The following is a 24,077-nucleotide window of genomic DNA, read 5'->3' as shown; positions in this document are numbered from 1 at the left end:
GTGGCGCAGTGGTTAAGAATCCACCTGCCAATGCAGGGGACACAGGTTCAAGCCCTGGTCTGGGAAGATCCCACATGCCACAGAGCAACGAAGCCCATGTGCCACAGCTACCGAGCCCACATCCCACAACTACTGAAGCCCGCGCGCCTAGAGCCTGTGCTCTGCAACAAGAGAAGCCACCACAATGAGAAGCCCTTGCACCGCAATGAGGAGTAGCCCCCACTCGCCGCAACTAGAGAAAGCCTGAGTGCAGCAATGAAGACCCAACACAGACAAAGATAATAAATTTTAAAAAACATTGTTGCCATTGGACACGTAGATTCAGGCAAGTCTACCACTACTGGCCATCTCATCTACAAATGTGGTGGAATCGACCAAAGAACCATCAAAAATTTTGAGAGAGAGGCTGCTGAGATGGAAAAGGGCTCCTTCAAGTATGTCCGGGTCTTGGATAAACTGAAAGCTGAACGTGAGCGTAGTATCACCATTGATATCTCCCTGTGGAAATTCAAGACCAACAGTACTATGTGACCATCATTGATGCCCCAGGACACAAAGACTTCATCAAAAACATGATTGCAGACACATCTCAGTCTGACTGTGCTGTCCTGATCGATGCTGCTGGTACTGGTGAATTTGAAGCAGGCATCTCCAAGCATGGGCAGATCTGTGAGCATGCCCTTCTGGCCTACCTTCTGGGTGTGAAATAACTAATTGTTGGTGTTAACAAAATGGATTCTATGGAACCACCCTACAGCCAGAGGAGATACAAGGAAATCGTTAAGAAAGCCAGCGCCTACGTTAAGAAAACTGGCTACAACCCCGACACAGTAGCATTTGTGCCAATTTCTAGTTGGAATGATGACAACATGCTGGAGCCAAATGCTAACATGCCTTGGTTCAAGGGATGGAAACTCACCTGTAAAGATGGCAACGACAGAGGAACCATGCTGCTTGAAGCTCTGGATTGCATCCTGCTACCAGCTCGTCCAACTGACAAGCCCTGCGTCTGCCCCTCCAAGACATCTATAAAATTGGTGGTATTGGTACTGTCCCTGTGGGTCGAATGAAGACTGGTGTTCTCAAACCTGCCATGGTGGTCACCTTTGCTCCAGTCAATGTTACAACTGAAGTAAAGTCTGTTGAAGTGCATCATGAAGCTTTGAGTGAATCCCTTCCTGGAGACAATGTGAGTTTCAATGTCAAGAACATGTCTGTCAAAGATGTTCATCATGGCAATGCGGCTGGGGACAGCAAAAATTACCCACCAATGGAAGCAGCTGGCTTCACAGCTCAGGTGATTATCTTGAACCAACCAGGCCAAATTAGTGCTGGATACGCACCTGTGCCGGATTGTCACACCATTCACATTGTTTGCAAGTTTGCTGAGCTAAAGGAGAAGACTGATGGTCATTCTGGGAAAGAGCTGGAAGTTGGCCCCAAATTCTTGAAATCAGGTGATGCTGCCATCATTTATATGGTTCCTGGTAAGCCCATGTGTGTTGAGAACTTCTCTGACTATCCTCCTCTGGGCGATTTTGCTGTTCATGACATGAGACAGACGGTTACTGTGGGTGTCATCAAAGCAGTGGAGAAGAAGGCAGCTAGAGCTGGCAAGGTCACCAAGTCTTCCCAGAAAGCTCAGAGGCTAAATGAATATTATCCCCAATACCTGCCACCCCAGTCTTAATCAGTGGTGGAAGAACAGTCTCAGAACTGTTTGTCTCAATTGGCCATTTAAGATTTTTTTTTTTCATTTAAGTTTAATAGTAAAAGACTTGTTAAGGGTACGGCAGAAATTAACACAACATTGTAAAGCAATTATACTCCAATAAAAACAAAAGACTGCTTAATGATAACATGCATCATAAAACCTTCAGAAGGAAAGGAGAATGTATGGTGGACCATTTGCTTTGTGTAGGGCAGTTTTAAGTTATTAGGTTTTAAAATCAGTACTTTTTTTCCCCTTTTGAACGATTTTTAAATTTTTTTATTTTATTTTAATATTTATTTATTTATTTAGGCTGTGCTGGGATGCGGGATCTTCGTTGCGGCATGTTTAGTTGAAGCATGTGGGATGTTTAGTTGCGGCATGTGGGCTTCTTAGTTGCGGCATGCTAAATTTTTATTTTATATTGGAGTATAGTTGATTAACAATGTTTTGTTAGTTTCAGGTGTACAGCAAAGTGATTCAGTTATACATATACACGTATCTATTCTTTTTCAAATTCTTTTCCCACTTAGGTTATTACAGAACACTGAGCAGTGTTTCCTGTGCTATACAGTAGGTCCTTGTTGGTTATCTATTTTAAATATAGCAGTGTGTATGAAAATCAGTACTTTTTAATGGAAACAACTTGACCAAAACTCTGTCACAGAATTTTGAGTTCCATTAAAACAAAGCTTATGGGGCTTCCCTAGCGGCACAGTGGTTAAGAATCCACCTGCCAACGCAGGGGACACGGGTTCAAGCCCTAGCCCGGGAAGATCCCACATGCCACGGAGCAACTAAGCCCGTGCACCACAACTACTGAGCCTGCGCTCTAGAGCCCGCGTGCCACAACTACTGAGCCCACGTGCCACAACTACTGAAGCCCACATGCCTAGAGCCCGTGCTCTGCAACAAGAGAAGCCACCGCAATGAGAAGCCCACCCACCGCAATGAAGAGTAGCCCCCGCGCACAGCAATGAAGACCCAACACAGCCAAAAATAAAAATAAATAATAAAATTTTTTAAAAAAAAGCTTAATGAGGGGGAAAAAGTGAAAAAGATAGGAGGCTTGTTCCCTGCCTCTAGAAATGTACAATCTAAAAGGGAAAATAGGACCAATTCCCATGAAAAGGCAATAAAAACATACAGAAATATCAGAAATAAGTGCAAACTAATATAAGCAGACATCGGTTAGCTTTAGTGGTAAGGAGATGCGCTTTTCCCAGGCACAAAAACCTATTCACATAACATTAAAATTTATTTCAGTTATCTACTGCCAGACAACAAAGTACTCCAAAATTCAGTGGCTTAAAACCACAATCATTTTACTTGCTTGTATTTTGCAACTTGGGCAGAGCTGAGCAGAGAAAACAGCCTATCTCTGCTCCACATAGAGTCACCCAAAGTAACTACAGTAGAGGCTGAAGAAACCACTTCCACGATGGCCTTCTTCACATGGCTGGAGAGTTGGTGGTGACTGTTGGCTGGGAGCTCAACAGAAGCTGTTAGCCAAGGCCTCAGTGCTCCTCCGTGTGGTTAGGTTGGGCTTTTCACAGCATGGAAGTCTGAGAAGTCAAACTTCCAACACAGTGGCATCTCCCTGAATGCAAAAGTAGAAGCTATTGTCTTCTTAAGGCATAGGCCTAAAATGAATTCTATGGATTAAAGCAAGTCATAGGCCAGCCCAGATTCAAGAGGAGGTAACTATCAGGGGTGCAAAACTGAGAGGAATGATTCATTTGGGGCCACCAAAGTAAAAGTCTGCCATATGATAGGTTGTTTGGTTTTTGGTTTTTGGTTTTTTTGCCAAGTGTTCTGTAGCTGTATATTTGTCATTACTTCTAACTGTATTGATTTTTCAAAGTAATCTTTAAAAAGCTTGTTTACAATGGTGTCCAACATATGTGATTAATAGGTCATACCCCTAATTACTACTAAATCTGTATTATATTTCTTTGCCTTCTGTTTTTACCATTCCTGTCAGCTACATTTATAACCAGCCCAAACTAGCAGTGACTGAAATCACTTCAGGCTATTGTATCTTTCCCAAACTATACTTTGCTATTTCAAAAGCATTCTGTAGTTTGAGAGTCTTCGTAGGGGTTCAAATATACTCAACTCCCACCTTTCTTACTTTTTTTCTTTGGAGGAGGGGAACTTCACCTCATGTATCTCTAGAAATGCTATCAGTTTCAAGAACCCAAGCAACAGAGACCTACGAGTCTAGACAAAAAAGACCTTCAATTATCTTACACAACAAAATCTGGAGATAGGTGTTTCCAAGCCTGCTGCAGCAGCTCAGTGACATCAAGTATTCAGGGGTTTTCTCTCTTTCCATACAACCATCTTCAGCACGTTAGCTTTTTTTTTTTTAACTTTTTATTTTATATTGGAGTATAGTTGATTTACAATATTGTTAGTTTCAGGTGTACAGCAAAGTGATTCAATTATACATATACATTATACATGTATCTATTCTTTTTCAAATTCTTTTCCTATTTAGGCTGTTACATAATACTGAGAATTCCCTGTGCTATACAAGTAGGTCTTTGTTGGTTATCCATTTTAAATATAGCAGTGCGTACATGTCAATCTCAAACTCCCTAACGATCCACCTTTCATCTTTAAAGATTTGTCCCCTCAATGTCACAAGATGCTCCTCAACCAATCCCTAAGGAAAGGGAAGGGGAAAGATGGAGCCTCCTCTTGAAGCTTTGTCTTTTTATCTGGAAGGAAAATATTTCCTAGAAGCTGCCTTCCCTCAATTTCTGTCAAACTCCAGACCACTCTCAAATTTCACTGGTTCTGCGATTACAGTATCATCTAGCAACAAGAATCGAACATCACTGGCCAGGACAACCCCACACCAAGGACAGCCAAGATCGTCTAGAGGGTACCTTTTAGTTAACAAATCGCAGGAGAATCGCGTATTTTAAGGACAAAGAAAACTTCCCAGGTTTATGCAGCCACTAACGAAAGCCGGTGGTGATCTGGCTCTGAACTTCAATCTCCCGAAAACACTCTCTGCGTGACCTTGTTAATGTGGCCCTTTGCAGCTTCTTACCCACTTCAAATATGGCCGTCAAGCTCCAGTCTCCTTTACCTCCTGAGCGTGGCGACAGCTCTGGCTTCATGCCCATTTCCAAAAGGGCCTCCTCCCGCGAGGCTGCGGTTCTGAGTGCGCAGACGCGAACATAAGTCCTCTTCCTGGCAAGATGGCGCTGAGGTTGATGTGCGGACGCCGGGAGTTTCTCCGCCTGCTACGGCCCCAGCGTCAGGTAAGGATGCCCCGGAGCCGAGCGCCAGGATGCCACCCTATCCCTGTGACCCGAGCCAGGAATGACTCGTGCTGTGGGCATGAGCAGACGCTGATCTGCTCACCGGGACCTGCGTCTCGTGACCTCGGGTCACATGAGGACGCGGGAGGGTTCCGTTCCCGACTTCGTGGGTTCAGCAGCCTAGTATCGTGGTCTGTTCCTGGGAACAAGCGTCACCCCTTCTAAGGAAACCTCAGCCTCAACCTCTGGGCCCCGGGGTGGGTCTGCGGTAGCTGAGATGCAGGACTCACAGCTTGCAAGCCTTCAGGCTCGCAGTCTGAGCGCGGGGAGTAGAATGTGCTCACCTGTGGTAGCTGGCTGCCTGTTTGGCGGGGGGCGGGCCGTGAGCATAATGAGCGAGTTCACCCGGTAAAAGGATTCCATCCTCCTTTTACCCACTCAGTTCCACAGCGTCGGAGGGCCCTGCCAATGGCCCCGGAAAGCGCTGACAGCGAGGCTCCGGTTCCCAGCCGGCCGCTGCTGCGGGCACCCGCACTGTGTCCTCCTCGCGGCCCCAGGCCCCCGGGGCCTCAGTACCTCTGCCATCTCTTTTGCAGAAGCCCAGGTAAGAGACGTTTCGTCCCTGCAGTGTTAGGAGTGGTGCTTCTTTCTGATTTGTTTTTATTTTGCTTTGACTTGGGGGAGGGGAATGTGGAGCAGAGTTCTTGTTTACACTCCACCCAACTCGCCAAAAGATAGCGTCTCTGCTTGGGAGAGATTTTCAAATCAGTGGGGAAATTATTGAGAGCACAGGAGGAAAGATTTACGTTATGTACTAGGCGTTGTTTGCCAGAATGGTGGCAAGCCACTGATGGTGATATGAGATGTGATTCTGTGTGTGTATTAGAAAAATTATAACTTGCATATCAAGTGTGGACAAAGAATGTCACCTGCTCTATCAGTAAACAAAGGATGTTGCGGCCTTCAGCCACTGCAGCCACCCCCAACCGTGCACCCTGAGGGAATTCAGGATGGAGAAACAAAACTGGCCCTAGATAGCTAAGGTACATATCAAAGGAATGATTTCAATAAGCCCAAAGTCTTGCGTCTTTCCATACTTAGAAAAGCACTAAATTCATTAACTTGAGACATCTGGTTTTTATTTAATTAGCAGTAATTTTTTGGTGTTTGACTACCTGGTTTTTTTCTTTTGTTTTGTTTTGTTTGCAAAAACTCCTGTACATCCTGGCTCCTCCCTTACCTCTTTGGAACATCCCTCAGAGCTGAGAGGTTGTATCCTGGGCTTACGTCCTCAGTAATGCCCCAAATAACACACAGTTCTCAACGTTTACGTCGTGCATTTTTTTTCAGTCATAGCCTGGGCTACCAACGAAGGGACCCAGAGCAGAGTTTTCCCCTTCACCTGAAATCTGAGGAACTGGAGCCTTGGTACCGGCAGAGGCCTCTTGTACCCATCTGCCTCCTCAGAGAGTCCAGACAAATTTTGGTGAGTCTCTCCTGGTTCTTGGATCTCCCACTTATTGCTTGATGATCCTGAGTTTTATTTGGCAGTGTCTAATAGGCACCTGGCTGCGCAATTGAAAGATACTGGGAGTTACTCAGTTGAGACACTCTGAGTGGTCTGGACTGGGTGATTAGCTGAGAAGCTGGCCTAACGTTTTTTCAGAAAGCCAGCCTCCAGTTAACACCCTGCCAGGTTTTTGTACTTACATTTACAAGTATGTACTTAATTGGGAATTAAAGGAAACCTTGCCCTGAAAATGGCCAACAGGGGCTCTTTTTATTTCATACGCAGTTAAGTTAGAGAAAGCCAGCTTGATAAAACATCTTTTCTTTGTTTCTTACAAAGAAACAAAAGCCCTTCTAGGGAACTTGCGTTTTTCTCTGTCTTTGAAATGTAAACGTTCTACCTGATCTTCTTGCGCGTGCGTGTGTGTGTGTGTGTGTGTGTGTGTGTGTGTGTGTGTGTGCGCGCGCGCGCGCGCGTGTGTGTGAAGTTGGTCTCTGCCATCCGGAAAGTACATATATGGTGTACGTTTGGCAGCCAGTTGAATAGACTGAGATTCTGAGCAGTCTTTTGTCTGAGTGCGCCAACTCTCAGGGACTTAAGTCATCTTAATCTTCCTTGCGTCAGCCTATAACAAAGACCTTTAATTTCTTAGACTGTTTTTTAGGAGTAAACTTTCTAGATCTTGTGAAGGCTACATCCTTTGCACTCTCTTGTGGGGATGCTTCTTGCATCTTATTGGTTTGAGTTGTAATTAAAATACCACCTATCAATAGCCATTGGATCCTGTAAATTGGAAAAACTTCTAAATTGGTAAATTTTTAGAGAGCTGTCATAAACAGCTGTTTTATTGGTACCTATAAAAAAACAAATTAGAAAGTGGATACACACACACAAAATAGTTAACCTAAGAACTCCCTTTAGTTTAAAAAAAAAAAAGGGTTTGGGAAACCTTATTTGTGGTCTCTGCTTCCCCTCAGAGGGTCTTACAAATGCTAATAAAAACATTGAAGATAATGTTAATGAGGCTGATTAACAGGGAGGTTAAAAAAAAAATGAAGGGAAAGTCTAGAGGCTTCTTCCCAACGAGGTGGAAATTTTAAAGGAACTCATCCCAAATGGATAAAGAAATCTTTAGATGGCTATTAAGAAATGAGATAAATAAAACGGATGTTAATAGGGTTAAAACAAAAGGTTTTGGTACAACACTACCTGAGGTTGGATGGACCAATGTTATTGGTCCCCAACATTAAAGGGCCCCAAATAAGTCCACTCTATTTACCCCAGTGTAATGTGCGTGTGTGTGTGTGTGTGTGTGTGTGTGTGTATACTTTTTCACCCCTTCTAAAGGCTATAAGAAACTTACACTGCGATACCTGACCAGCGATTGCTTGAGGCCACAGGCCAATTGGTCAAGTTAAAAGATTGACAAAAGAGCCTGAGTCCCTTGGCTCAACCTCTTACTAGGGACCCCAGAGCCTTTTATACAAAAATAGATTAAATGATTGGGATAAAAAGGAAGTTTCTGGACTCCTTTTAAGACCAAGGCTTGTTCATGGGATCCTAATGGAAACTAAAGTTAAAGGTATAGAAGTTGATAGACTTGAGATAAAAATTTATCAAAATTGGTATATTTAAATGGACTTTATGTAAGATGGTTACATCTCTTTTGCCTAATTATACTGTAGGATAGATATTATGTCTCACTGGGGAATGCTTCCCCTGCCTGGTATTTATTATAAGACAGGGCATATAAATCTGCTCCTCAGACAATATTAATTAAGCATACTAAAGGAAACCAGTAGGGTTACCAGAGCCTGAACAATACAAAGTAAAAACTGAGAGCTAATATTCCGGGGTTAATGAAAATAGTAATAGAGATTTGCTCTGGGTCTAACTGGTACACTCGGAAAGAGGGCCTTTGTTGAATGCCTTGTCCAAACTTTTTGTTTTGTTTTGTTTTAATGTCTTGCATTTCTTTTTTTTTTTTCTTTTTTTTAAAAAATTATTTATTTATTTTTGGCTCTGTTGGGTCTTCGTTTCTGTGCGAGGGCTTTCTCTAGTTGTGGCAAGCGGGGGCCACTCTTCATCGCGGTGCGCGGGCCTCTCACTATCGCGGCCTCTTTTGTTGCGGAGCACAGGCTCCAGACGCACAGGCTCAGTAGTTGTGGCTCACGGGCCTAGTTGCTCCGCGTCATGTGGGATCTTCCCAGACCAGGGCTCGAACCCGTGTCCCCTGCATTGGCAGGCAGATTCTCAACCACTGCGCCACCAGGGAAGCCCCAAACTTTTGAAGACATGATAAATTGAACCCTAAGAACTCTTGGTTTTCAGTTTAGTCGGAAATCTCAGTGATATTAAAAAAACAAAGAAAATATAGTTGGGCAAATCAATCTTTTAGTATCATTTAGGCAACTAACCAGTTCTTTGGGGAATTAAAAGCAACTGTCTTTGTCTTGAAAATCTCTACAAATCAGAAATGTAAATTCAGCCCACAGAGACCTGAGCCTGAGCCTAATTAGCTCAATCAGGTAAAACCTGAAACCAAAGAGGAAAGGCCTTTTAAATTCAAACCAGTGGAAAGGCTCCCTCACCCAAAATCTAGTTCGTACCCTCCTTAGGGTTTATCAAGGAGGAATACAAATCTTAAAAGTCTTTTTCACAAATAGCAAAGCCTTAGTCCTCTGAGCGAATGAATTTAATTTATTCCAACTGTTATTTATAAACTAGTAAGTTTATATTGTAATACCTGATTCATAGCTAAGTTTTTTAAGTGAAACTATGAGATCTCTAGTTTTGTCTGTTTACGTGTGTGTAGACATTATACATATGAGATGTCACTACCTCTGGATATACTGTCTAAATTTATAAAAGACCTCTATTTAATTGACTTAAAAGTAAGCGCTTACGAATTAAATCTTTCTAAATATAAAGGAAACTGGCCGGAATGAATTTCAGGTTCATGTGATCTAGGAAATGTTCAATATTAAATTAATATCTGGTGTTAAAGCTAGTTTAAGCTTGCTGGTTTAATCAATATAGACATTTCTTTTATTGTACCTAGGTTTACTGAAGGTCAGTAAGTTCATGTTATTTCTGTTGCAGAGTTGTCAGCAAGAAAAAAAATTAACTTGGTGATATTTTCATAAGTTATAAAATCCACAAGCCACAGGGTGCAGCAAAAAAAAAAAAAGGTAAATGAGGTACGAGTTGTCAACTGAAGAAAACTACACAATTTAAGAGTTGAGAATTGTGTTTTATTTGGGGCATTACTGAGGACTTAACTAGGATACAGCCTCTCAGCTCTAAGGGACTGTTCCAGAGAGGTAAGGGAGGAGCCAGGATATATAGCAGTTTTGCCAAAAAAAAAACAAAACAGAACAAGTAGTCGGAACATCAAAAGATTACTCTTTAATTAAAGAAAAACCAGATGTCTCAAGTTAATGAGTTCAGTACTTTTCTATGTAACAAAAGATGCAAGAGTCTGGGCTTTTTTTGGGGGTGAGGGGGGGGAGTGCTTATTGAAATCCTTCCTTTGATATGCACCTTAACTATCTAGGGCCAGTATTCTGTTTTTCTCCATCCTGAATCCCCTCAGGGTGCACCCTTGCAGGTGGCTGCAGTGGCTGATGGCCCCAACATCCTTTGTTTACTGATATGAGGGCAACATTCTTTGTCCTCAGTGCCTCCTCTTGGTCATAAATTAGATCAATGTTTTTGGGAGGCATTCCATGACCAATTTTGTCCCACATTGCTAGGAAGACACATTCCTAGATGAGGGAAAGATTCTGTTTATAGGCCAATGTGTTGATTTTTGGACTAGGCCCTGTTCATAATCTAAAATTCTCTGGATCACCTGTCTTACTCGTCTATTAGGATCCAGGAAATGTTTTCCCTTGTTGCTTTTTCCCATATCTAGAGTTGCACTATTACAATTATTCTATGTAGAGTTACATATATGGTCAACTGTCTCAAGACTTTTAGCCAGGTTACACATTGTGTAATACAAGAGACAATCTTATAAAATAGACAGGAGGACTTCCCTGGTAGTCCAGTGGTTAAGACTCCGTGCTTCCAGGGCAGGGGACACGGGTTTGATCCTTGGTCGGGGAACTAAGATCCTGCATGCCACACAACGCGGCCAAAAATAAAAATAAAATAGACAGGATACGTACTATAGCTAGTAACGTTAATCAGATCATAATACAGCAGAGAGAAACACAAGGCATAAACAATTTGGAAACAAAGAGAACAAATTAAAAAAATGATTAGTATAAATAGTTGTAATCTGGTCACACAATAAACCATCAAGTCAGGACTTCCCTGGTGGCGCAGTGGTTAAGAATCCACCTGTCAATGCAGGGGACATGGGTGCGAGCCCTGGTCCGGGAAGATCCCACATGCCGCGGAGCAGCTAAGCCCGTGTGCCACAGCTACTGAGCCTGCACACTAGAGCCTGCGAGCTACAACTGCTGAGCCCACATGCCACAACTACTGAAGCCCACGCACCTAGAGCCTCCTCAATGAGAAGCCCACGCACCACAACAAAGAGTAGCCCCCGCTCGCCGCACCTAGAGAAAGCCCATGCACAGCAACGAAGACCCAATGCAGCCAAAAATAAATAAATTTATTTTAAAAAAAAAAACAAACCATCAAGTCCACAGGAGAGCCAGCTGGAGAAGCCAAATTCTGGATGGATCAGGTAGAAAGATAAATGTTTCCTCTTTGTTTACAAACATATACTTTATCAACTTGCTTTAGATCATAGCTTAAGAAGAAAGGTTTCCTGGAAAACAAAGATTAAAAGCCAGTATATTTCAGAAAATTATAAATCATATTTATCAGTTCGTTCAGTCCCATGTAATTAATTGCTGTTGATCTGGATGAAGTCATCAAGTTTTTCATTAGAATTTTGTAATTTCTTACCCAAGTTAGTGGTATGATCTAAAAGTTATCAGAAACTTACATTTGTCAAAAAGTTCTTTTTATTTATTTATTTATTTTTGGCCACACCACGTATCATATGGGATCTTAGTTCCCTGACCAGAGATCGAACCTGCGCCCCCTGCAGTGGAAGCACAGAGTCTTAACCACACTGGACCCCCGGGGAAGTCCCAGAAAGTTCTTTTTATGAATCTTCTTGAAGATCTTCATTTTATAAAAGCACCAGAGTAAAACAGTGGTTGTCTATAAACCACAAAAGACTTAAAATGGCGTGGTTAAAGATCTGGTTACAGTAGATGGCTAGTGGGAAGCAGCCGCCTAGCACAGGGAGATCAGCTCGGTGCTTTGTGACCACCTAGAGGGATGGGATAGAGAAGGTGGTGGGAGGGAGACGCAAGAGGGAGGAGATATGGGGATATATGTATATGTATAGCTGATTCACTTTGTTATAAAGCAGAAACTAACACACCATTGTAAAGCAATTATACGCCAATAAAGATGTTAAAAAGAAAAAAATCTGATTACAGTGTAATTGACAAGAAACTTGGATATTTCTGTGATGTACAGCATTTTAAGATAATAACTAGAATTATGACTGATAACATTATGCCAGGAATTTTAAGAATTCCATATAAATTTTGGAATAGCTATATTAATGACATTTACCCATACAATATAACCTAAGGTTTGTCTCCAATCAGTTGACAATATTTCTCAAGTAATTTAAACATACCAGGTAAGCCGCTGTTTAAATTTGTCTCTGAGATGCCTCAGGGTTTCTTTGAAGCATCCCAGAGTTAGCTGGAGGTTAAAATAACAGTTAGAATTTGTTACTTGTAAGCTTGTCAAAAATATCAAAAAGGTTTCAAAACACATGGTCACATAGGATCATAGGTCACTGTGAAACAATACTTATTCACTTAACCAAAGTGACAAAAGATTTGAAAAACAAATACAGATCCTTTAAAGGGTGTGAACTAGATTTTGAGTGAGGGAGGCTTTCTAGCAGTTTGAGTTTTAAAAGGCCTTTTTCTCTTTTTTCCTTGGTTTCAGATTTTACCTGATTGAGCTAATTAGGCTCAGCCTCAAGTCATTGTGAGCTGTGTTTATATTTTTGATTTGTAGAGATTTGCAAGACAAAGACAGTTGCTTTTAATTCTCCAAAGAACTGGTTTGCTGCTTAAATGATATTAAAAGCTTGATTTGCCCAACTGTATTTTCTTTTATTTGCTTTTTTATATCACTGAGAAGATTTCCAACTAAACTGAAATTCATGAGTTCTGTGTTCTAGAATTTTAGGGTTTAACTTACCCATGCCTTTAAAAGCTTGCATAAGACATTCAACAAAAGTCCTCTTTCTGAGTTCACAAGTTAAATCCAGAGCAAAATCTCTATTATTATTTTTATTAGCCCTTGAATATTGCTCCCAGTTTTTATTTTATATTGTGCAGGCCCAGGTAACCCCGTTGGTTTCCTTTAGTGTGTTTAATTATATTTCCTGAGGGGCAGATTTATATGCCCTGTGTTGTATCAGGCAAGGAAGCATTCCCCAGTAAAACATGTCTTCCCCATAATATAATTAGGTAAAAGACATGTAACCGTCTTATATAAAGCTCATTTAATACCAATGTTTATAAACTTTTGTCTCCATTCTTTCAATTTTTATACCTTTAACTTTAGTTTCTATTAGGACCCCATCAACAAGCCTTGGTCTTATAAGGAGTGCAGAAACCTTTCTTTTTATGCTGACCATATAAAATAGTATTTTTGTATAAAAGGCACTGGGGGACTTCCCTCGTGGTCCAGTGATTGAGAATCTGCCTTCCAGTGCAGGGGACGCGGGTTCGATCCTTGGTCGAGGAACTAAGATCCTACATGCCATGGGGCAACTAAGCCAGTGTGCCACGACTAGAGAGCCCACGAGCCACAGCTACTGAGCCAACGCGCCACAGCTAGAGAGAAGCCCGCGCACCGTAACACAGATCCTGCGTGTTGCAACCAAGACCTGATAAAGCCAAATAAATAAATATTTTAAAAAATAAAAGGCACTGGGGTTCCCAGTGAGGGGCTGAGCCAAGGGACTCAGACCCTTTGTAAATCTTCTTCTCTCTTTTTTTTTTTTAATATTTATTTATGTTGCCACACGCGAGATCTTCGTTGCAGCATGTGGGATCTAGTTCCCTGACCAGGGATCGCACCCGGGCCCCCTGCATTGGGAGCGTGGAGTCTTAGCCACTGGACCACCAGGGAAATCCCTGTCAATCTTTTAATTTGATTAATTGGCCTATATGTTGCCCCAAGTAATTGCTGGTCAGATATCTCAATGAAATTTTCTTCCAGCCTTTTAAACATACATTTTTTTTTTTTAATTGGGATAAATAGAACAGACTTGTTTGGGGCCCCTTAATGTTGAAGATCAATGGGAATCCCTAAAGGGGGCTAAAGCCCATCCAACTTTAGATAATATTGTACCAAAACCTTTTGTTTTAGTCCCATTAACGTCCATTTTATTTATTCCATTTCTTAAAAACCATCTAGAGACTCTTTATCTTTTGGGACAAGTCCCTTTAAAATTTCCACCTTGTTGGGAAAAAGTCTCTAGACCTTCCCTTCAGTTTTTTCTTATTTCCCTGTTAATGAACCTAATTAACATTATTGATTTTTATTTTTTTTAGCATCTATAACACCCATTGAGGGGAAGCAGAGACCAGGAATAAGGCTTCCCAAACCAGTTTTTTGTTTGGTTTAAACTAAAGGAGTTGTTAGGTTAACCATTATATATATTTTTCCACCTTCTAATTTGGTTTTTCCATGGGTCCCGATAAAACAGCTGTTTATAATGAGATTCTCTAAAGATTTACCAATTTAGAGTTTTTCCAATTTAAAAGACCTGTCATCTGGCCATTAATGAGATGTATCTTAATTGTGATTCAGACCAATGGGACGAAAGAAGCATCCCCACAAGAGAGTGCAAAGGATGCCACCTAACCAAGATACAGAAGGTTTACTCCCAAAAATAGCCTAAGAAAGTAAAGGCCTTTGTTGTACAGGCTGACGCAGCAAAAGTTAAAATGGCAAAAAGCCCCTGAGAGTTCGCACAGTCAGGAAAAAGACTGCTCAGAATCTCAGTCTGTTCAGTTGGCTGCAAAATATATGTACCTTCTGGATGGCAGAGACCAAGTTCTCACAAAACACAACACACATACTCACTCACACTCGCACACTTGAGAAGATCAAGTAGAACATTTACATCTCAGACACTGGGAGAGACTTGCAAGTTCCCCCAGAAGGGCTTTTATTTCTTTAAGGTCAGAATTCTGAAAAGATGGTTTATGAAGCTGTTTCTCTAACTTAACTGCGTATGCAGTAAAAGAGCCCCAGGGCTTCCCTGGTGGTCCTTCCTCGCTTCTGCTGCAGGGGGTGTGGGTTTGATCCCTGGTCGGGGAAGTTCCGCATGCTGTGAGATGCAGCAAAAAAAAAAAAAGCCCCATATGGGCTATTTTCAGGGCAAGATTTCCTTTAATTCCCAATTAAGTGAGTACTTGTAAGTATAAGTTTTGTACATACATAGACTTGGCGAGAGTGTTTAACTGGAGGCAAAGATGTTAGGCCAGCCTCTCACCTAATCACCCAGTCCAGACTCCTTATTGTCTCAACTGAGCAACTCCCAGTCTTTCTACCTGGTTTCCCTAGTAGCTTTCAACTGGGCAGTTAGACACTGCCAAATAAAACTCAGGATCATCAACCAATAATCAGGAGATCCAAGAATCACCCAAATTCGTCTGGACTCTCCAAGGAGGCAGACAGGCCCAAGAGGCCTCTGCTGGTACCAGGCGCTGGATCCTCTTAGAGTTCGGGCAAAGGAGAGTTCTGCTCTGGGTCCCTTCGTGGTCGCCAAAATTGTTGACTGAAAAAAAGTGCACAACCTAAAAGTTGAGAATTATGTTTTATTCAGTGGTCTTGCTGAGGACTTAAGCCAGAAGACATCCTCTGAGATAGCTCCGAGGGACTACTCCGAAGAGGTAAGGGAGGAGCCAGGATATGTAGGAATTTTGCAAAAAAAACCCAGGTAGTCAGAACATCAAAAGATTAGTGTTAAAAGCCAGACATCTCAAGTTAATGAGTTTCGCACTTTTCTATGTGTGGAATGATTTAAGAGTCTAGGCTTGTTGAAATCATTCCTTTGATATACACCTTAACTGTATAGCACCAGTATTGTTTTTCTCCATCCTGAATCCCCTCAGGGTATATAGTTGAGGGTGGCTGATGGCTTGATGGCTTGCAGCATCCTTTATTTACTGATACACCTGGCAACATTCTTCATCCACATAAGACAGGCGATCCAGAGAATTTTAGATTATCAACAGGGCCTGATCCAAAAATTAGCAAATTGAGTAGCCTATCAGCAGAATCTTTGCCTGATCTAGAATCAGCCTTCCTAGTGCCATGGGACAGAATTGGTCATGAAATGCCTCCCAATTGTTGGTCCAGTTTATGACCTAGAAGGAGGTGCCGAGGACAAAGAATGTCACCCGCCATATCGCTAAACAAAGTGTGTTGGGGCCATCAGCCACTGTAGCCACTCCCAGCACTGCACCCTGAGGGAATTCAGGATGGAGAAACAGAATACTGGCCCTAGATAGTTAAGGTACAAATCAAAGGAATGATTTCCATAAACCCAAATTCTGGTGTCTTTCCATACATAGAAAAGCACTAAATTCATTAACCTGAGACATCTGGTTTTTATTTAATTAGCAGTAATTTTTTGGTGTTTGACTACCTGGCTTTTGGGGTTGTTTTTTTGTTTGTTTGCAAAAACTCCTATACGTCCTGGCTCCTCCCTTACCTCTTCGGAACAGTCCCTCAGAGCTGAGAGGCTGTGTCCTGCACTTAAGTCCTCAGTAATGCCCCAAATAACACACAGTTCTCAACTTTTAGGTCGTGCATTTTTTTTTCAGTTGACACAATTTATAATTGTATATCTTTGATTATAACTTGTATATCCCTGATTTCATGGACATTAATATTTCTCAGGATGAGACCAAGTAGATATTTTTGATCTTAAAAACTGAGTTGTTTAAAGAAAAACTATAATAGTTTCAGTGTATGCAGAATCGTGCCAGTGATACTCGAATGACTGAAGTTTGGAAAATGCACAGATAACTTCCCAACATGAAGGAGAGTCATGAAGTCTTATTTTGAGTAACTTATCTTTCTGCCTAGAGGGGAAAATAAAATATCCTTTTTTTAAAAATATGAGTGGGAATATTTACTTAGAATAAGAAATCTTTACAAAGTAATGGTTTTTAAAAGCTGACAAATACCACAAGCATTACAAAATCCAGGAAAATAATGTATTTTTTAATTGACTTCCTGGCATAAAATGTTCTTTTTAAGCTTTGAATTCTATGACAGTGTAGGCTACCCTGGGAGAACGAGAAACAGGGAGTCAAGAGAGTACCCCAGTATCGGTTATCATAAGAGGGACCTCGATTTCTGTGTGTGTGTCCCCTCCTCCCCGAATATAACGCCTGGCTTTTTTTTTTTTTTTTTCCCTCCTTTTTCCCCACAGGTTCAGGCCCCTCCGGTCATTCCTGCAACTCCCCCACCTACAGCAGTACCTGAGGTGGCTTCTGGAGACACTACAGATACCATCCTGGCTGCTGCAGAACAGAGCTTCACTGAGCTTGGGCTGGGGTCATACACCCCAGTGGGACTGATCCAGAACTTATTGGAATTTATGCATGTTAACCTAGGCCTACCTTGGTGGGGGGCCATTGCTGCATGTAAGGGGGATATATCTTGTACAACAGTAGAGGAAATGGGGGCTTAGGGTTAGAACTTTATTTATTTATTTTTGGCTGCATTGGGTCTTCATTGCTGCGCGCGGGCTTTTCTCTAGTTGCGGCGAGCAGGGGCTACTCTTCGTTGAGGTGCGCCGTCTTCTCATTGCAGTGGCTTCTCTTGTTGCGGAGCACGGGCTCTAGGCACGCAGGCTTCAGTAGTTGCGGTACACAGGCTCAGTAGTTGTGGCATGCGGGCTCTAGAGCACAGGCTCAGTAGTTGTGGCGCACGGGCTTAGTTGCTCCGTGGCATGTGGGATCTTCCCGGACCAGGGCTCGAACCCACGTCCCCTGCATTGGCAGGTGGATTCTTAACCACTGTGCCACCAGGGAAGCCCTGTCCCCTGGCTTTTGCGACAATCTTTGTAGATTCTCTTCCTGTTTTTCTGACCACACCCTCCCATCTCCATTGCTCAGTACTCTACCTGCCCCTTTAGTGCTGGGATTCCAGGTTCCATCCTTAGCTCCCTTCTCTGTCCACTTCACACCATTCATCATAATGTTGATAAAGCCTAAACCTGTATCTCCACCTGGTCTCTTCTCAGCCCAGGCCCACTTGCTTACCCACAGATACCATCAACTAAATAAATATTTGTTGAAATGATCAAGAAATGTGAAGTGTAAGAAAAATAGGAGGGAGCTAAAGCAGTAGGCCACCAGATTACCTCCTACTGCAGGCAGTTCTAGGACAGTGGCTTTCAAACTTCATTCCTGGGAGCCCCAGAGTTCTGTAAAAGTGCTTCTGAGCAAAGCAAAGGCCAGAGCTTGAACAATCCTATAGTCAGACTACCTCCTCACCCAGGGCAGCTTGATTTTATTTGTTACATATATTGGGGTTACACTTAAGAGTTGGGGAAAAAAGGAGTCCATTGATCATAGAAAAGTTTGGAAACCATTGATCTACAAAAGTGGCTTCTGTCACCTTTTTGTTCAAGGAAACAAGATTCCTGGTCATTTGCCTAGAGAAGTTAATGCCAGACTTTTGACATCAAAGCAGAAGACTGAGCCTCGAAGGAACTAAGTCATACCCGTACCCTTTGTTTTGGGGCCCTTTGGGCATGAGTCACAGGGTGGAAAAGTCTGGGCTAAGAGCCCCTTTCAGTGAGGACCTAAAAACCTTCAGCCTTCTAGCTGCAGAATGGCTTGAATTTCACTCCAGTCTTAGTTCGTGTTTTCCAGGTACAGTCCTTGCCCGCTGCCTGGTGTTTCCTCTCATCGTGAAGGGCCAGCGAGAGGCCGCTAACATCCACAACCACTTGCCAGAGATTCAGAAGTTTTCCGCTCGAATCAGAGAGGCCAAGTTGACAGGAAACCACACTGAATGTGAGTCCGTTGCAGAATGAGCATGGGTGAGGACCACATTTGCGCTTTCCCTGACATTCAGCTCAGGTGGGGGGAGCAGCCTAAATCAGGAGTTGCTACAGTTCGGCAAGTTCTAAGATTTACCTGCTTCTTAGGCCTAAATGCTTCCAGTGACTGGCCAGGGTCAGTTAGAAATCTCATGGGCCAGGTGATGAGGATGGTCACCTCCTCCGACCTAGCTGTTAGCCCAACCGTTAGCTTCCGCTCCCTTCACAGTTTACAGGGCCTCCTCGGAGATGACGTTCTACCAGAAAAAGCATGATATTAAACTCTTTAGACCTCTCATTCTACCTCTGACTCAGGTGAGCAAAAAACATTTCCCTTCTTGAACTTCATCAGAACCAATCAGATTACTCCTCTATGTTTCCCATGCCCTAGACCCCCAAAAAAGCATGTGGTGGTGATACTATGCTACATGGGTTTCAGTAATGGAGTAATTAAAATGTCCCTTCTACTAAAGGGTCCTGACACTGTTTATCCTGTGTCATAGGCCCCGATCTTCATCTCCTTCTTCATTGCCTTGAGAGAAATGGCTAACCTTCCCGTGCCCAGCCTGCAGACAGGTGGCCTCTGGTGGTTCCAGGATCTCACACTATCTGACCCCACTTACATATTACCTCTGGTGGTCACTGCTACAATGTGGGGTGTCCTTGAGGTAAGCCCAGGTTCGCCGAGTGCCAGGCCTGCAGAATGGGGAGTGAGGGGAAAGTAGTTGTATAGAATGGTCATTCTTCACTCCCTGGAGAAATAGAGTTGATGGGTAAGAAATCTGAGCCACATTCAACTAAAATTGCCATGCATTTACTATTCTTCCCCTGCCTCTTTTTTTTTTTTTTTTTTTTTTTTTTTTGCAGCTAGGTGCTGAAACTGGCATGCAAAGTTCTGACCTTCAGTGGATGAGAAATTTTATCAGATTGATGCCCCTGGCAGTCTTGCCCATAACTATCCATTTCCCCTCGGTAGGTAATGGCTTAGGGGCTGGCTCCAAGTCTCCCGGCAAGCTGACCAGGGACGCAGCTTCTGAGTACCTTCTCTTCCTTCTCATCCAGGCAGTGTTCATGTACTGGCTCTCCTCCAACATGTTTTCCCTGGGCCAGGTGGCCTGCCTCCGTATTCCAGCTGTACGCACTGTACTTAAAATCCCCCAGCGCGTTGTGCATGACGCAGACAAGTTACCTCCCCGGGAAGGCTTCATAAAGAGCTTCAAAAGAGGTAAGGGCCTGTCCTCCGTGAATAGGACCCGGGGAGAGTGGCCTAGGAGTGGGTACAGGACCAACTGCCTTACTCCTTTTTACACAGGCTGGAAGAATGCCGAAATGGCACATCAGCTACAGGAGCGTGAACGACGCATGCAGAATCACTTGGAGCTAGCAGCCAGGGGTAAATAACCCTTTGCAGGCGAAATTCTGTCATTTGTTTCTTCCTTTCCTTTGTTCATCGAGATTGGTTTTCTCTTCTTCCCCCAGGTCCCTTACGACAGACCTTTACCCACAACCCTCTGCTACAGCATGGAAAGGATGGACCTCCCAACACCCCCAATAGCAGCAGCAACAAACCAAAGTCAAAGCATCCCTGGAGTGACACACTTGGCTGAACTCTCTTCCCTGCTCATACTGGCAGGAACTCTCTCTCTTCAGAGACTCAACCTTAGAACAAGAATTGATGCTGGGTCCTTGCCCCAGACCTAGAAACTGTGGGACATGTTGATGTTCATTTTAAAAGTGGATTCCACTACAGACTCTTCCACCTAAGTGTGAAAGAACACTGGGGAGCCAAGTGATCTTCCCATCCGCTGAGTTAGTAAACCTCTGTACTACATGCTGCTCCCTGACACTTATTAAACAGGGAAATGGATGGAGTGCTTCAGAAAAAAGAATAGGTTGGGTGGTGATTGTTCTTGCTGGCCCGTGCTCTTAGGAGGCGTCTCAGTGTTGTAACCTGGCATTAAGGGCTTAGATGTGTTGTCCCGTCCGTACTTGCTTTGTGGTCAGAGGTATGCGTGGTAGGTGGAGACTGTATCTGGAGGAACCACATTCATTTACCCCAAGATTACCTATAAAATATCCTTCAAGAAGTAGATATGCTTAAGTTTTTAGTGATAATTAAGAGGAATGGAAGTTGATAAAGCTTTTATCGAACAACCTAGCATTTTGCTACAGCAGCTTAGGTGTTCTCTTGTGTAGAGACTGGTTGCATCAGCCTTCAGCCACTGGCTCGAGAGGGAAGAAATACTCAGATTCTTTCAAGCATAAGATTGTTTTTAGTCTTCCTGCCAGGCTAATGGGAGCTGTCCTTGAGACACCATACAAAAATGAAGTCATTCAGAGCTCAGGAACATACCCTTTTATTGTCTAGCACCTTTGATAGTTTCACGTCTCTAAAGGAGACAGGAAGTTTGGAGCATTATTGGATCTTTCAGTGGGAAAGAGGAGTGGGCAGGCACACTGGAGGTGAGTGGATGCCTTAACACATGGGAACGTGCCACTGGAACCTCCAAGCCCACACCTGGCATGCTCCCCATCGCAGTCTGCTTTATTGTCCCTTTAAAAGAAATACGGAACAATATGTAGCAAAACAAATAAATTACTCTCCATCTCTCAGAAAGCAAGTTCAGAGGTTGTTGAAGCTGCCTAAGAGGCTTCTGGACAGACGCCTCCAAAGAAGTGAGCTTTTCAGCTTCCTTGGCTCCAGCCAGTAGGAGATGAGGCCCCTGCTTCCCACATCTCAGGATTTCTTGTGGTGTTTAGTTAGACTTGGGATCTTGTTGCTTGGGCATCTCTCCATCTTCCAAATCCATCTCTGCAGCAACTGACATACATAGGACCTGGAGATACCACGTGGCAGATGCTACAAAGAGAAGCTTGAGTCAAAACTGAGAAGAGGTCAACTGGGCTGAGTTCAGGTGGCACTGGGGCTGGGCCCAAGGGGACAATTACAGTTAAGCCTTAACAACAGGTAGGAGCTATGGCAACGGTGATTTGGGAGACTAGATTTGCAGAAAAAGCCAAAAAAAAAAAACAGGCTGTACAATAGCTGAGCCGACTTGAGGATCCAAGGCTTACCCACAATCCTGCGGAGGCAAAGAGGTCGTTTGTGTTCTGGCACTCTGACGATGAAGAAGTAAAAGGGCAAGCCTGAGAGGGCAATGCCAATGCCGATGAGGGAGTTGATGGTATCACTGTAGAGTGGAACAGCCACCAGGAAGATGGTGCAGAAGCAGAAGACAACGGGGAAGAAAAGGCTGAGCTGAGGGCACAGAAGAAACAAGTGGAGGTTAGACAGCTCAGGGTGGACAGCCAAGACGACCCCCACCTCCTGTGACCAGCAGAGCACTGAGTGTTCTTGTCACCCCTTTCCTCAGCTCGGAACCACCCTCGAGTTCCGGGCAAAGGCTTCTGAATAAATGTAGGAACCCCCTGGAGCGGGTGCAGCGGAGGTGGGACAGAGAGGAGCTACCTTGAGAGGACGAGGCCTGTCAGGCTCCTTCCAGCGCAGGTAAAGCTGACCCACAATAGAGAGCCCCACGAAGAACCAGTAGCTGAAGCTGTAGTAGTTAATGAGCTGGAAGATGTCCTCCACACACAAGTAGATGAGCGCCATGAGACCCTGCAGGCACAAGCCCACATCAGCTGCTCTCAAGGCCTGTCACGCAAGGCACTTGCCAGTCCCCTTTATCTCCCACAAACCCACCCCCTTGTCAAGTCCTCAGTCTCCCCAGCAGTCCTTTTCTGTTCCCACCCCGTTTACCACCTTAGTTTCAACACCTCTCTCCTTTCCTATTAAGTCAGTGGCCTTTTTCAGCCCATTCTTCAAACCCTTGCCAGGTTAATCCTCTGTACAGCCCAGCTCAAAACAGTTCCTCAAATAGCTTTTGCCCCAGAGCCTCTCCAGAATGGCTCCAACATACAATTCCAGCTTTTACCTTCTGCTACCCAACTCCACACTGCTTAACCTCCGGACTTTCTGATGCTGTTTCTCTCAACCTAAAGCCCATCCATCGCTACTGTTTGCAACCCTAACCTTAAAAATCCACTTCAAATTCACTTTCTCCAGGAAGTCTTTCCTCGTTCACCCTCTACCCCCACAGAGTGACTATTTCTTCCCTTGAACACTACGTCACTGTCTGCCACGGCAGTCATTACAGTGTATTCCATGAACTTTATGCCTCATCCTGGACCAGAGGAGGTCACCATTCCTTAGAGAATATGGATTCTCTCAAGAACCACTGCAGCAGGGACTTTCCTGGTGGTCCAGTGGGTAAGATTCCACACTCCCAATGCAGGGGGCCTGGGCTCGATCCCTGGTCGGGGAACTAGATCCCACATGCATGCCGCAACCAAGGGTCCACATGCCGCAACCAAGACGCAACACAGCCAAAATAAATTAAAAAAAAAAAAACACTGCAGCAGTTATAGCACAGTGCCTTGCCCACAGTGGATGGTCCATCAACAGTTTTTCTATTAGAATCTTCTTTAGAGCTTCTGGGGAGCTAAGAACAGTTGTATCTACTGTTACTAAAGTTCCCCCACAATCTGGCTTTCAGCCCCAGTCTTGAGACCACTTACATTGAAGAGCAGAGCCGGCACTGGTGTGAACCGCTCAATGTGAATCATGCAGATGGTGTCAGGGAGATGGCCTTCTCTTGAGCCCACAAAGAAAAGCCTATATTGGGTAAGATAGGAGAGGCTGAGAAACCTGTGGGACGTGGGTGTGGCCTGTCGTGCCACAAGGCCCTCCCTCGCTGGCATCCCCTCCTTCAAAAGGGTTTGAATAATTTGGAATGGAGTTCAATACTGAGACTTGTAAGAACTGGAGCCTCCTGATGCGAACGAGGCCAAAGGGTTGTGACTGTCACTTCGGGATCACGGTGACTGACGTCTGGGTCCTGTAACTCCTGCCCTGCCCTGCCATAGCTCTTCACTTTACCCCTCAGTAAAAGGTGACACGCATACCTAGACGCAGCCACGATGGAGGCATTGAGGCCACCAAAGCAGGATAACGCAACTGCCACTGGAATGGTCCAGTTGAACACTCCAAAAATCTGGTCTGCAAATGTCTAAGGGAAAGGAATGGAGAAGAGTCATTAGCAGGACCTAACGGGGATGGAAGGCAAGGACAAGCGTGCCCCCTGGTGCCCCCTACTAGCACCCCAACCCTTCTTCCACAGCAGGGCTAACGACCTCGTAAGCCCAGGACTCTAGGCATACTCTTTTCAAGGACTACCCGCTCTCTGGGACTTTGAAGAGCAGCACGATACCCAAAGCCCACAGACACACCCTCTCCCTTCTGCTAGTGAAAACCCTTTACCACGGCAACAGCATCGCTGGCCAGGATGTCTCGCATGTCGAGCACCGTGTAATAGGCCACATTGGTTAAGATGTAGATGATGGTGACAATGGGCATGGAAATGCCAATGGAGAGGGGCAGATTCC

General features: G+C 43.9%; 2 protein-coding genes and 1 pseudogene across 5 annotated transcripts in view; 2 read left to right on the top strand and 1 right to left on the bottom strand.

Annotated features, from left to right (window-relative positions):
* The first annotated feature begins 300 nt into the window (after positions 1 to 300).
* On the top strand, positions 301 to 4,767 carry LOC309656246 (elongation factor 1-alpha 1 pseudogene; annotated as a pseudogene). Its single transcript has one exon. The product of its transcript is annotated as an elongation factor 1-alpha 1 pseudogene (transcript).
* A 108-nt stretch (positions 4,768 to 4,875) lies between these two features.
* Positions 4,876 to 20,521, top strand: OXA1L (OXA1L mitochondrial inner membrane insertase). Its single transcript, XM_082452427.1, has 10 exons — positions 4,876 to 4,989; positions 5,432 to 5,593; positions 17,013 to 17,226; positions 18,463 to 18,606; positions 18,862 to 18,947; positions 19,136 to 19,300; positions 19,500 to 19,604; positions 19,695 to 19,857; positions 19,945 to 20,025; positions 20,112 to 20,521. The coding sequence occupies exons 1-10, from the start codon at positions 4,927 to 4,929 to the stop codon at positions 20,237 to 20,239; spliced, it is 1,311 nt and encodes a 436-aa protein (XP_082308553.1). The 5' UTR covers positions 4,876 to 4,926; the 3' UTR covers positions 20,240 to 20,521.
* Positions 20,522 to 20,973: 452 nt separating this feature from the next.
* SLC7A7 (solute carrier family 7 member 7) overlaps positions 20,974 to 24,077 on the bottom strand; it is a 36,087-nt gene continuing 32,983 nt past the window's right edge. For all 3 annotated transcript variants that reach the window (XM_082452396.1, XM_082452398.1, XM_082452397.1), the window contains exons 5-10: positions 23,953 to 24,076; positions 23,598 to 23,701; positions 23,211 to 23,307; positions 22,102 to 22,251; positions 21,708 to 21,891; positions 20,974 to 21,492 (exon numbers count right to left, since the gene is read on the bottom strand). In XM_082452396.1, coding sequence (XP_082308522.1) covers positions 21,389 to 21,492; positions 21,708 to 21,891; positions 22,102 to 22,251; positions 23,211 to 23,307; positions 23,598 to 23,701; positions 23,953 to 24,076 — 763 coding nt within the window. In that variant the 3' untranslated portion in view covers positions 20,974 to 21,388. The remainder of the gene's footprint in view (positions 21,493 to 21,707; positions 21,892 to 22,101; positions 22,252 to 23,210; positions 23,308 to 23,597; positions 23,702 to 23,952; position 24,077) is intronic.

The sequence above is a fragment of the Balaenoptera physalus genome (genome assembly GCF_965194825.1).
Source record: "Balaenoptera physalus genome assembly, chromosome: 2".
In the NCBI taxonomy this organism is placed as follows: domain Eukaryota; kingdom Metazoa; phylum Chordata; class Mammalia; order Artiodactyla; family Balaenopteridae; genus Balaenoptera; species Balaenoptera physalus.
This window is presented reverse-complemented; position numbering and strand designations above follow the sequence as displayed.